Source organism: Lichenostomus cassidix, chromosome 18, assembly GCF_008360975.1.
Source record: "Lichenostomus cassidix isolate B80296 chromosome 18, HeHo_3.0, whole genome shotgun sequence".
In the NCBI taxonomy this organism is placed as follows: Eukaryota; Metazoa; Chordata; class Aves; order Passeriformes; family Meliphagidae; genus Lichenostomus; species Lichenostomus cassidix.
In genome coordinates this window covers 8,439,048-8,452,413 of record NC_139498.1, presented here as the reverse complement: position 1 = coordinate 8,452,413, position 13,366 = coordinate 8,439,048, and the positions used below count along the sequence as shown (strand labels likewise).

Genomic DNA, 13,366 nt, shown 5'->3' with positions numbered 1-13,366 from the left:
TTTAGTGCCAAATGCAGCCCTTAACTTGCAAAAGAGGTTCAAGTCACAATTCCCAGCAAACCCATTACGAAAGTCTATGAAGTGAGTAAATAGTGGTTTTTATCCACCTTTAGAAAACATAAACTAGAGAAACTTGCAGTGAACACAGTGAAAAGACCCCACAATGGTAAACACTTTTTGGTGGGCTGGCAGATAATGGAGTGAAAAGAGGAAAGGTGGCATGCTGCAGGATTAAATCTGAACAGAGTTCATATCGTATTACACTAGGAATAGGAATCTGAGAATAAAACACTCAACAGCCAGGCTAGCTCCTATCAAAAGCTTCATCTCTCCCAAGACCATCTCTGACATGGACCAAGAGCAGGTGCTCAGCCAGAGAAAAGCAAGAGGGACCATTCCCTCATTGCCCTCCTGGCTTTGGCAATCAGCAGCATGGAGACTGCTCAACCAGAGGTTGGAGCCGGATTAATTATTTAATAACCTCTGAAGGGACTCTCTTCCATTAATTTGTATAATCCCTTTTTGAACTCCCTTTACACTTTTGGCTCCTATAACATCCCGTGGCAATGACTTCCACTGCTTAATTATAATTGCGTGAAAATGCACTTCCTGCTGCTTCCCTGCTCTCTCACACTGGGAGAGAGTGAATTGTAAACAACCACCAGCTTTCCCTCCTTCTGTCCTGTTTAGAATGGAGATACAGCAAATCACATCCCTCCACTTTTTCTTTCCCCTTGTAAAAAGCCCCATCAGTTAAACCACTTTTCAGTGATTTGGTTTTATCTCTTCCTTTCCTAATAATTTCCAACATGACATTTGCCTTGTTTTTCCTGCCAGCTGCTGAGCACTCCACTGACACACTGACAGATCAGTGGCTTCCAGGTGTTGTAACAGTGAGGAGCATTTTGCCATAAGTATATCTAATGCATTTGTATGCATTAGACATTATGTTTTATATGACATTTACTGTCATATTACTTCACTTGGGCTCCTGTAACAATTTTTTTCTGTCACTTTTAGCTCTCGCTACATTAAATCAACTTTAAATATCAGTTGGTTTCCTCAGCCCCTCCTTCCCCTTTTTTCCAGGATTCTTTATATGTACATTGAACAACACAGGGCTCAGATCCCAGTGCAACTCAATCCTGACAATCTCACTACACTGTGAAAAATCATCGCTGTGAAAAATCATCACTTATTTCTCCCCTGACTCTAGTCTTTTAATCTATCTATACATAACAAATCCTTTCTTCTTATCCCAAGAGATATAACAGAGTGCCTCTGATGAGCAACTGATTTATTCCTATTTTGGAATTTAGTGCAAAGAACCCAACAGAGGTTCTCTCTGTCCTTGCCTACGTTTGTTCCCAAGTGCTTCTGAAGAAAGCAGGTCACTCAATTACTTGTTGAATTACTCATCCCTATGACTTGAAAAACAAGGAAAGAAAACACAGTGAGTACAAGTCTTTGAAGCTCCAGGGATAATTGAGATCAGCAGCACCTCTTAAATTAATCACAGTAACACAGTGGAAGGATCATCTGAGTGGATACTTTCCTTGCAAGTTTTTCAGACTTTAAACCTTCTTTTCTTTTTTTTTTTTTTTAATGTGTTATCCTTTGAGCTGGCATGCTTAATTTGTACTCAAAACCAATGTGAAAAGACTTTTTATACTGAGGACATCTGAGTGACAAACTGAACATGACCAGCATTTCTTGCCAATAAAGAAATTATTTTTGTTAATGGCTTTCTCTAAACCACTCATTTAGATTTCAGGTACTCAATGCAGACCTGATGAGCAATTTGGTATTAAACAAAAGCAGATGATACTTGTTTAATGATTTGGTCCTTTATATGCTCTGCATGAATGCAAAGCCATGACATCCAACACTAAAGTGCACCAAAAGAACATCCCACAACTCTATGTGCCCCAACAGGAGTTTCTGCTGGCCCCAAATCCTCTCTGACACAGCCAACAGCACATGCCTTAGCCAGAGTCTAAGAACCAGCATTTTGCAACACTCTCCAAAACACTTCCCAACTCTGGCAGATCATGGACAAGTTTGCTGACAAAAAGCACACTTTTTGTTCAGATAAATACTCAGTATCCACAAGGTCCTGTGGCAAGAAGTTTTAGTTTAACTACGAGAATAACACCACTCTCCCTTTACTCCAAACCTGCCACGTGACGCTTGAGTTTGCTTCTAATAACATAAAACCTAGAGGGCAAGCATATCCACACCACTCCCAAGTTCATAAATCTCTATTATACCCATTTATTCCTCACTCTCCCTACATGTTTCAGGCTCCCCTCACAGGGAGATAGGTTCTTACCACTTGTCTTCCTCAGAACACAATTTCCTGTTCTACTGGGTTTCTTAGGATGGACACTAAACTCAAGACATGAGTCTTGAGCACACCAGGAATATCTAAAGCAGCAAGTTAATGAGCAGTTTTTTTATCTTTCTTAAGTTCAACTTCAGTCCTTGCACATTACCTTAGTATGGGGTCAAGAGAATGGATTAGAAATAATTTCTTAATTGAATTTAGTCCATCTGTGCCTTAAAATATTTTGAAATCTGGGAGAAGGACAGCAAGAAACTGTACAGATTTTTAGACTTTTCTTCCTAAGTGTTGTCCCCCTGTTCCATAAGCTGACATGTTTCAAATGCATGTAAAGTGTGAAATAAGGTTTTTACCTAAAACAGTCCAACAGAGACCCAATCACGTCATCTGCTAACTCCTTTGGAAGTCTTCCAGTTATTCTACCAATTCTAAAAAAGAAAAAAAAAAAAGAACAACGAAGTGAATCATTAGTAGTAAAGTTGATTGGTAAGTCACAGAAAAAAATTAGTTTCTGGAATCTTCCTATAAGTTGATTGACTTCAAGATGCCACCCCACTGCCCTAAGACCAATACCCTTAAAGAACTATGTCAAACTTGAAAAAAATCTACACAGCAGTGAACCTTCCACAGAAAAGCATTTTTAAAGAGAATGAAACACTCTGAAGAAATGTTTCTTTGCACCCTTCAAATCTTATCTTACCCAGAATATCTATTTCCAAACCCACCGGAAATTTCCTGATTTTTCACCAGAAAAAGAGACATGTGTCTGTGCATCCACCACAGGCTGTGCTAAAGCCATCTGCAGTAACAGTAAATATTGGCAATACACCAATCATGGATTACACCACACTGTATTTCTATATTGTTTACTTTAGCTTAGCAGAGCACACATAACAGACCTACCCTTTGGCTGCAGACCACCTGACGATGGTGTCTTTGTCTTTCAGGCCAACCAACAATTGCTCTGAAAAAAAAATTAAACAAAACAGATTATCCTTATTGAACAACAGAAAGATTTCTTAAGATGCTCAAAGTTAATTTGCCTCTTAACAATACTGTCTCTTGTATAAAAATCTTTGTATCTAGATTTATTCTATTTGTTGCACAAGTATGACTTGAAATTTAAAAAAACAAGAAATATGTCAAAATTATTTTAGAAAAGAGCCTGAAATTTAAGTGCTGTGAAAGATTCAAAATGGAAGGCATGGTGCTTTTTGCAAAGACTTACTAGATTATTCTGATGCAATTTTTGCCTATTTATTTACAGAATAGCCACCAGCCAGCTAGCAGAGGACATGCTGTACAACTGCATATGAAGAAAAAAATGCTGCTCCTTTGATACTACCACAGACTAAAAATTAAACCATAATTCTTTTAGCTTTCATGTGACATAATTTTTTGTTGAGTATGTCATTAGGAATTTTAATTCACCCTTCCATCTGTGAAAGGTTCAATGCATCTCTTTTATATTGCTGGATAAAATTGGTTAAAACATATTTCAGTTCCTGCATGCCCAGCTCCACAACAAATGCTCCAGTACTGAGCTTCTGCTTAAGATGCTGAAATCCAAACCATTTGACAAAATATCATCTATTTTAATCAGTTGCAGAGACTGAAGTGTTAGAGTCTTTCCAGCTGTTCACACTAGCACAGATACCCATATTACTTTTTTAGCCCCAAGCAGATTGTTTTCCAATGTATGTTTAATTTGCAGCATTGCAACAATTTCTCTCCAGTTTTAACACACCTACAACATTTTCAATCTCTCCTGGAATGTCATATTCCTCGTCATCATCAGCTTCATCAGCAGCAACTTCTCTCTTTTGGTTCTGCACAGCAGCACCCTGAGCCTGCAGGTTGGCAGCCAGAGATCGACAGCCACGCTGGTATCTGCACAACAAACACACACCTCATTGATTTTTCTGATTTAACTCCCAGCTGCAATTGGGACACACTGCCACTAACTCTGTCTGCCACCTTCCTACACCTCCCAGGGTATAGATATACCTCTCCAGTTATTTAGTGGCTGCTTTAAAGGAAAGGGAGAAATATCCCATTCTCCTTCCTCGTGACCCAGTTGTCTATTTTCCGAGGTGAGAAGAGCCAGACTATTCAAATGGTTCCTTTTCATTATCCCTCCCTTTCCTGTTTCACTATAACCTATTTTCCACTGCTAACAACAAAGCAAGACAAAATTCCCATGCCCCAAAAGTCTCTCCGAAAACTAAAAAAAAAAAAATTAATAAGATCAGCTTATTAAAAATTGTTTTTTAAATCTCAAAGCCAGCTTAGTACTTTCTGACCAAGCCGTACTCAGATATTTAGCCCGTGGTGTAGATGCATTCTTACAAAAGATAGACTTTACATGCTAAACTGACTTTTGCCATCGGGCAAGGTACATTCTCCACCTAAAAAGAATTTTCTATGCCTAAGGATGTTCTCAAAAGCTGGTAAAATAAATACAATAAAAATAGTCACCAAGGGAGCCTGCAATTTTAAAATATCAGTGCGAGAAATCTCAAAAAGAGTTCGCCCTCTGGCAGTACGTAAAACCAGACACCAAAACCTGACTAATATGCAAAACCAGAGCGGGATTGCAAACCACTTTTCCCCTGTGAACTTTCTATCGAAGCAGGGTAGGACCAGGTAATGGAAAAAGTTATGTTCACTCTTACAAAATTGTACTAAATCAGCTTCAGGAACAAAGGTCGCCGTCTTCCCGTATTTAGTGAGTTATGCATTATATAGGAACAGGCTTCTGCTTGTGCAACGTGCAAAGTCAGATTTGGCTTGTCCCAGCACTCATTTAGGTACCAAAATTGAAAAAAAATACAGGAAACTAAATACAGTGGAAGAATCCTCCTTTTTCCAAATAATGCAAATGAAGAACATGTTCATTCCCACAGGGATTTCTTTTTTCTTTTAGAGAAGGTTAAGACAGCATAATGCAAATGTATGAATTCATGTATTTGAAGGGAGTTTTGTGCTTTGGGATTTTCCTTTTTTTTTTAAGCTTTCAGCTTTAAACTGACCTCCACTTTGCCACCTTCGGTTTCACAAATGTCAGCCCAAGCCGCTGAACCAGTTTCATGCCCAGCTTGCGCAGAACCATCTGATTGCTTTCTGACAGCTTGCAGTTATCAAGACACTCGAGAACAGTGGCAGCTGTAAAAGAAAACAAACACACTACAAAACCTGCTTTTAAAAATATCTTGGTATTAAAATTTTAAAGTTTTGAACATTCTTTAGGAGATTTATATTTTTTAAGGTATTTCTGAAATACAAATGCATGATTACCTACTTTGTAGTAGATGACATTGATCAAATAGTGGCAATATCCTTCACTGCCCAAACAGGGGAGGTGGCTTTGAGGATTACTTTTGACTATGGAAATTATAATCTACATTCTCAGAGTGTTTATGGCTCAGATTCTCACTGAAAGCAACACATCCAAGTGTCATTCAGGGTCTAAGAATTTTCAGTAATCTAACAGAAACTAGAAAATGTAATTAATTTACTCAGAAAATTTTCTGCACACTGAGGAAGCTTTTCCTTTCCTCTTTTAGTATTTTCAGGCAGCACCAAATCCCGACATCGAAATTTTTATGATGATGGATGTCCATAACCATTTAGACATGAGAAACACTGTGTATGTGTAAACAATCAGCCACAAAACCTCTCATTTGGGCACATCAAAGCTAACAAAGTTATTTGTCCAGCAAGTAAAAAAAACACAGAGAAAGGAGAATCTTGGGTTAACGAGTATAAAGTTCCAGGACTCAGAATTTTCACAAGGAAGCCATGGCTGTTACAAATAAAAAAGCCCTTTTGCAGTTTCATCAAGGTGAAAATAATTCTTCAGAAGGTTGACTATTAGCAAATAGAGACTAATGACTCAGGCTCTGAAAGAGCCACCATGCTTCCAACAGCACTGCACATATGGAATCACACTGGCCACACACTCTGCAGCCTCTTCTGTCAGTCTCATATCAGGGTTTCCAAAATACAAAGACATCAAAGAAAAAAGCAATTATTTCAAAGTCTGAGAAAATGTAAAGCATTGACTTACAAATCTCCTCAGTCTTTAAAAAGACTGTTGATGCATCTTGATATGCTAAAATACTAATGAAATTATCCATGCAGACAACAAGCCAGTGATGATTATTATTACTTCAATACCTTCCAGCAACCTGGATTTTCTGCAGTTATAAAAGCCCAAGAGACTGATGGTTTAGGAGGAAGAGGCTGCAGAAACATCAACATTCACAGACAGAAAATAAATTAGGAATATATAAATAAAGGCCTCTTCCAAGTCCTGCCAGCTCTTGAACCACTAAAATACCTACAGACCCATGTAAATTACTTCAGAGCTACTGTTTGTTTTTAATTCAACTTCTATGTCACAAATTACTTCAAACAGGATCTTTCTTTGACATTTGCCTATTTTTTTCCTATTTCATCCTCAGATCTAATTAAAAATCTTAGGTTTTTTGTCTCTCACATTTTCTTATCCTGAACAGTTTCCATCTGATTATCTGCTTTTCAGCTGTAAGCATTCTAGATTTTTTAGTGTAACTTTAGTCATTGATATGCCCCTGATTTTTCTCTTATTACCAGACTCATAAATACTTACTATTCTTTCTATGCCATGGGCCAAAGCATCTGATTTTACCAGCAGGGTTAACGCTGTGAGCTCAATATGCTCCTTCCATACTGATTAAGACCATTGTGTTGTACAGCTGTATTTTCTAAATTCTGCAATTTTCTGTTATACTGCCATCTACCCAGCCTGTTTACTATTCTGCTTCTCTGGCAGCTTCCCTAGTGTGTTCTGCTATTCCTGTGCAATGGCATTCCCAGTATTTGCTGTTTGTTCCTGACCAGCCTTACAGCACCTGTGTCATTCCATGCTGTTTGTCTTCACTATCTTATCTCCATCTTTACCCATCTCTCTGGCATCTTCTAAGGAAGTGTCTGCATCTCAGCCTTAGGAACTGGGAGAATGAAGCTTTCCAACACTAGAACTAAAAAGCTTCTTCTGGGGATTAAAATAATTCCATCAATGCAATCTCAAGCACTCTGAAGTGAGTTTACATTCCTGCTTGGTTGCTGTGAACAGCACAAACCCCATTTCTGGTACTTGCATAAGCTCCACAAAACGGACAAGGTCTTTTGTAGTGTTTTGGAATTAGCCATCATCTTTCCCTGCCTCCCTTTATTGCTATCAGGAAGGCCCAAGATCACACTGCAGTCAGTTCTGGTCATATTCCACGATTTACCACAAGACAAACATTATTCCAAAATGCAGCTACACTATTCAGAAACCTCCATACTCTTTTTCTCTTTTTGGCTTCCCATGTATCCCTAATTGCAACCAATATAGTCTCTTTTCACTAAAAAAATTCTCTTATTCCAACATTATCCCAACATGATTCCAGCTGTCTCCTGTACACAGCTGGTTCTTAAAACCAGGTTTTCTGAAATTCTGTACAGTAATATGTACAAAACCAGTTTATGCCTACTGAATTTCAAACAAGTATTTTCCACACCTAACAGTTTATATGTTCTGTGTTCACCTCCCATGTTACAGCAATGGCCACAGTGATTACCTGCCAAGTCCTCTGATGTGCTGTTCCAACACAATATTCCCTGGTGGCATCTGCTCCTCCCTCAGTCATTTCTACTTTTGCTCCCCTCATTCTCCCCAGTTTATCACTGCTCTGTGGACTTCACTCCTTACAGCATCACTTGTCACCATGTTATTCCTCCTTTCCCTCTTCTATTGCCACGGCTTGAAAAATTGAACCCAGGCTATTACAAACTTACCATATGGTAAACAGTCTTCTCTCTTGCCATGTTTAAACAGCTGAGCCTACAATTAAAACACGGAACACAGACGTGAGAATACAGAGATTCTAAAACACAATATATCAAGCATTTACTTTCAAAATATTTTTAATGGTCTTACAATAATGTGTAGTGTTTGCTGATTTAAATAGCATAAAAGGAAGAGTCTCAGGGTGCAGTTCTTATTGGTAACTGCTCAGGGGACTGAAGTGGCCAAAACACACCCAAGAGAAAATGAAAAAAAAAAGAAAACTCATAATAAAAACTTAGGAAAAAAAAAAAAGCCACCAGTTGTGGGCCAGCTCCGGTCCATGACCCATCAAGCTCAGTGCTGGGTCACAGGAGATCAGTGTGGTGCAACCACAGTTTGTGAGAGACTAAACCACCCACAGACACCTGCAAATACACCTCCACTAGGCCAACTGCAATTCCTGTGCTGAGGGAATTTTATCTACAACTAAATATCCCAGCAAGATTAAGCCCCAGCACTGCAGCGAGACAAAAGGACTATTAACACCTGACAGAACACGTTACACATTAAAAGCTTCCTCAGCTGCCCATGCATCAAAACTACTCTAGTCAGGCACTTGTTTGTCCTTGCTCTGGCACTCACCAGAAGAAAAATCTTCCTCAATAAATATGCCTGGGAGTTAAACAAGAACAGACTTCCCCTAAAAAGATGTACTTTCTCACACATACCAAACACACACATGCCTCCCGCGCTGCAGGCGTGGCTACGAGCAACAGAGGCAAGAAAAACACCTTGGGGCTGTGTACCCAGCCTGTTTTGGTTTGTTACTGAATTGCATTTCAGGATCCCAAATTAGCACTGCTGATCAGCTCCACTACAAGCTATATATGGGAATTTGATCTTCTATATCAAAGTATTTGAGATTTTAATGCAGAGAAGTGTAAGGGCTCCCTTAAAAATTACATTTTAATGTCATGACAAAGCAGCAATGCAATAGAATGACTTCAGGCCCAGAAAAACAGCCACCAGAAATAAATATCAAATGCATAAATGTGGCACAGCTTTTAGCAATACATCAAGCCAGTGTTAAAAAAAATACAAAAATTTTTCACTATCATACAGCAAAACTCTGCTTGTACTAAAAAGTTTAAAAAAGTATGTCAGAAGACCTGCAACCCTTTGGTATAACAAATCTTGAGCTCCTCTAAAATTTCTCTACCTTTGTTGAAACATGCAGAAGCTCATTTCTTCATCACTTTGTACGTGTGTTCTGCTTTAAAACCCATCACTGATTTCTCCACGCACTCTCCTGCAGATGCTGGAGACACAGCAGCACTTCTGCATCCTCACAATTCCCTCTCCCTTCTGTCTAACTTATCAGCAAACACTGTTTTTGAGGAACACACAGGCTGCCTCCAAATTATTAGTATTATATCCAAGAATATTCAAACAAAGGAAAGTGATATTCCTCAAGCAGTGATAATGTAGAAAAAACAGCTTTTTAACAATGCTCCTGGACAAACACCAGGAGCTCTGATGTGTCTGTCACAGCACTCAGCACCCTGCTGAGGAGATGCAACAGAATCCTGAAGACACTCATCTCCCTACAGCAGTTTCACTAAAACTTAAATAACAAACTAATTCCAACCCAGAACATCTACTCCTAATATAGTGATTTATAATATATTTTTTGTAATAAAATCATCATAGCAACAGCTGTAAGTCAACTGAGATGTGGATTAAGGGATTTTATCTATATGAGTTTTTAGAGGAAGTAAAAATTGTCCAAAGGACACCATAGCTAATTAATAATTAATTATTAATTTGAATTAATAACTAAACTTTTTTTAAAAGGCTGTAATATTTACATGGCTTTTCATCAATCAAATATGTTACCCACTGGTTTTGGAATAAGCACAGCTGAAAATGCCAAATGTCTGAAAGGGAAGAAGGTTCTTTTTGAACCCATGAAGGTGCACTGGGGTTCAGATACAAGCTTGGAGCAGGTTCCTGGCATTTCCACAAGCGATACATTGGGTATTTCCCTATGTCAAAGAAGTTTAACAGCCTGTTTTAAAAATAAATTTTACAGAAGTAAATAGGTAACAGCCAAACTGTGGAAAACTACTCTTCAGATATTCAACAAGGCAGGAAATCCAGAGTCTGGGGTTTTGTTTTTTTTTCCTGAGTCTCGAGAGGACAAGAAGAGAAGTGTTCATTATTTATTTATGAGTCAAAGCATGCAAAAGCATCCCCAAGTCCAAATCTCTAAAACTTTTGAGTGTAATAGATACATTTTTCCCAGAGGAAATAAAAGAGCACTTTATCCAATGCTGGCTTTTGGGAAAACAGAAAAAATATCTTTTTCCGGCACATGCTACAAACAGTCAGGCACGTACAGCAAAGGTACTCCTTCAGAAAAACACTGTAAACCTAGAGCTTACAAGGATCATACTAAAAAGAAATGTTCATGATCCATGAATGAAAAACGTGGAGGAAAAATGAGCAGCAAAAAGGACAAATCAGCATTACAGTACCCAGCTTAAACTTCCTGCCTTGAAGGAAGAAAAATATCCAAGGCGCAGCATTTCCAAAAATCTGATACAAACAAAGTAATTAATAAGCTTGGTTTGCCACCTGCACAGGCGTTCCAGAGTCAGCAGCTCAGTGCTGAACGCGAGGAGCCTGCCTGGCGGAGCATCCCGGCAGTCGCAGTTACGCCACGGGCTCCTCGCCTAACGAGGACACAAAGCACACACCAACCCACCCAACCTGCTCAACTGTTGAAAAGTATGTGACTCCCTCTCTTATAAATAATTAAGCCACCTACAAATTAGAGAAAATCAGTGGTGTGCAAGCAGTGACGACTGTCAAGTCTGGTTCTGCTTTAGAAACAGCACGGGGCAAGGCAAACAAAGCCCAGTTTCTTAATAATCCCAGCAGAGACACCACACCTGCCAATTGTCTGCGTAACCCACTTTGGGCCCGACCTGCAGGAGATCTATCAGTCGGGATCATCTCCAGGACTTGTTCCCCAAGCTACACAAATCACCACGAGGGGTGGCCTGGCTGTTGGGGAGTGAGTGGATCTTCCTGCTGAGCAGGAGACACAAGTCTGGATCTACCCTCTGGTTGTAACCAAGTGGAGGACTGGGAGGATAATTCCAGCCTCGCTGGTAAGAGCAGGAAATGATGCCTTGCACTGCTCTGGAGCACCCCCTGGTAGGCACACAACACCCAGGGAATGCCATCAGCCATCCCTGCCTCCCAGCCAGGTGCAGGGAGGGAGAACATGCTGTCAGAACCTAAGTTCACTGGGAAGTAGGGAATATTTAATGCATTCAATGTGTAGCTAATGGTAAATTGGGTTAGTTAAAGCCCTTGTTCTTACTGTGTCTCCACACAAGCAGCACTCCTGCTGTGGGCCACACGTGTTTGGGTGTTGAGCATCAACACGATGCAAACACTGACAGACACCAACACAGTGACGGCAGCTTTCATGTGATCCCAGTTATTTATCAGATGAACATCTGAAACACTGAGACTAACACAGGGAGAGCTGACAGAGTATCTCCTTTCCATTTTGAGATTACCTAAACCCACGGATTCTAAATCCTTGGAAAAAAATTTAGCAGCTTGAGATAGTGCTACATTCTAACAAGAAAAAAAAACAGCTTTATGATAACAGAATTTGTGAACCTTGAATGAACCACAAAACTCCTGGAGAGAAGAAAAAAAACTCAGCAGTGTCAGACAAGACCACATTAGAATATTTGGTGACAGGAGAGAAATGGCAGGAGCAGAAGGGAGTCAGTGCCCTTGGTACCTGCAGACATAATAACGTTTGTACCTCTCACCAACGCCGCTTTTTCTACACCTTTATCACCAAACCAATAAGCAACAGCCCCTTTCTAAAAAAAATAACGCCAATAGACAATCCTAATACGGGCAATTCTTTGAGAATGCCAAAAACAGAGAGACTTGGGAAACATTCTATTTGGAAATACTCTATTTTTGTGCCTCTGGGTCTGAAAGAATGGAGTTAGAGAGTTCTTTCTTCCCTGGAGCCAAATTTACATAAGCATGTAGCTATTGCTAAATAACCTTTGCATTAGAGACAGCTCAGGGAAATGCCTCGTTCTTAAGACTCTCGAGTTTCATCAGATCACTGTGCAGGGCGTTTTATTTTTTTTAATTATTACTCACACTTGTATACTGAATCACTTATAAAACAAATAAGGTTTAATAAGTTTCAATGCCCAAGGCTACCTCAACGTGATGACATCTCTGTCACGCAAGAACTGGGAGTGCTGCGCCCTGCAGCGATAACTAAAAAGCTGTTTGATATAATGGCAGGTTTAAAAGCAAACCTCCAGACCAAGAGAATTTAAAATGCAGATTCTCAAAACAGGTTAGAAGTTTCCTTCAAGTAAACAAATGGTACAAAAAAGTAGCAATTTCTTAATAATCCAACATTTTTAATCCTCCAAATGCGCAAAGAATTCGAGCGCAAAAGTTGAATTAAATTCCACACTGCAACATAGGTTTCAACAAAGGAGAGCAAAGGAGGAAATTCAGTATTTCACTGAATTTGAAACAGTGTCAGCAGAGGTGTCCCCCAGTTGGGAAACGGTGTGTTACTGACGACAGGTGGAAGGGAACAGAAAGCCAAAGGCCCCAGCGGAATTACAATATGCAATGCCGGCTGCGTGTTCCGACAGGAGCCGCACAACAGCCGGACTCGTTCTGCACAGAACGCTGAGTGAGATGAAACAGCAGCACACACCTGATCAGCCAGGCTCACGGCCACGAAGAGGCAGATCAAAGTGCAGCCACGGCCAACTACTCACTGCGTCCCTGACTTGCAGTTTCAGTTCATTGAAATGCAGGAGTTTCGTGTCTTTTCCGAGCAATTTTTCCATGCCAACCTCACTCGGAGCCATTCAGTAAATGCAGACCATGAGTAGCAAAAAATTGTAAGCCAACCAAAACCCACCCTGTTCAGGGCAGTCCCACTCTGCTCCGATGTGGAAAGATTTTTACTCCCACTCTGGTGGCTTACATCATTCCCAAAACCTGTCACAATCCCAAAACCCACATTTTTCAGAACCTGAAAAATTGTCTTTTTTCTCAAGAGATGGCCAAGCAGCTGCAGTTTGACTCTTAAAATGACAAAGTGCTGGAGAAATCCAAGGGCAAAGAAT

At 39.8% G+C, this 13,366-nt stretch overlaps 1 protein-coding gene across 2 annotated transcripts in view; it reads right to left on the bottom strand.

The window, feature by feature from the left end:
- Positions 1–13,366, bottom strand: part of TBCD (tubulin folding cofactor D) — a 115,908-nt gene that overhangs the window by 91,252 nt on the left and 11,290 nt on the right. For both annotated transcript variants that reach the window (XM_085077925.1, XM_085077924.1), the window contains exons 9-13: positions 8,171–8,216; positions 5,377–5,509; positions 4,092–4,234; positions 3,248–3,308; positions 2,698–2,772 (exon numbers count right to left, since the gene is read on the bottom strand). In XM_085077925.1, the coding sequence (XP_084934051.1) occupies positions 2,698–2,772; positions 3,248–3,308; positions 4,092–4,234; positions 5,377–5,509; positions 8,171–8,216 (458 nt within the window). The remainder of the gene's footprint in view (positions 1–2,697; positions 2,773–3,247; positions 3,309–4,091; positions 4,235–5,376; positions 5,510–8,170; positions 8,217–13,366) is intronic.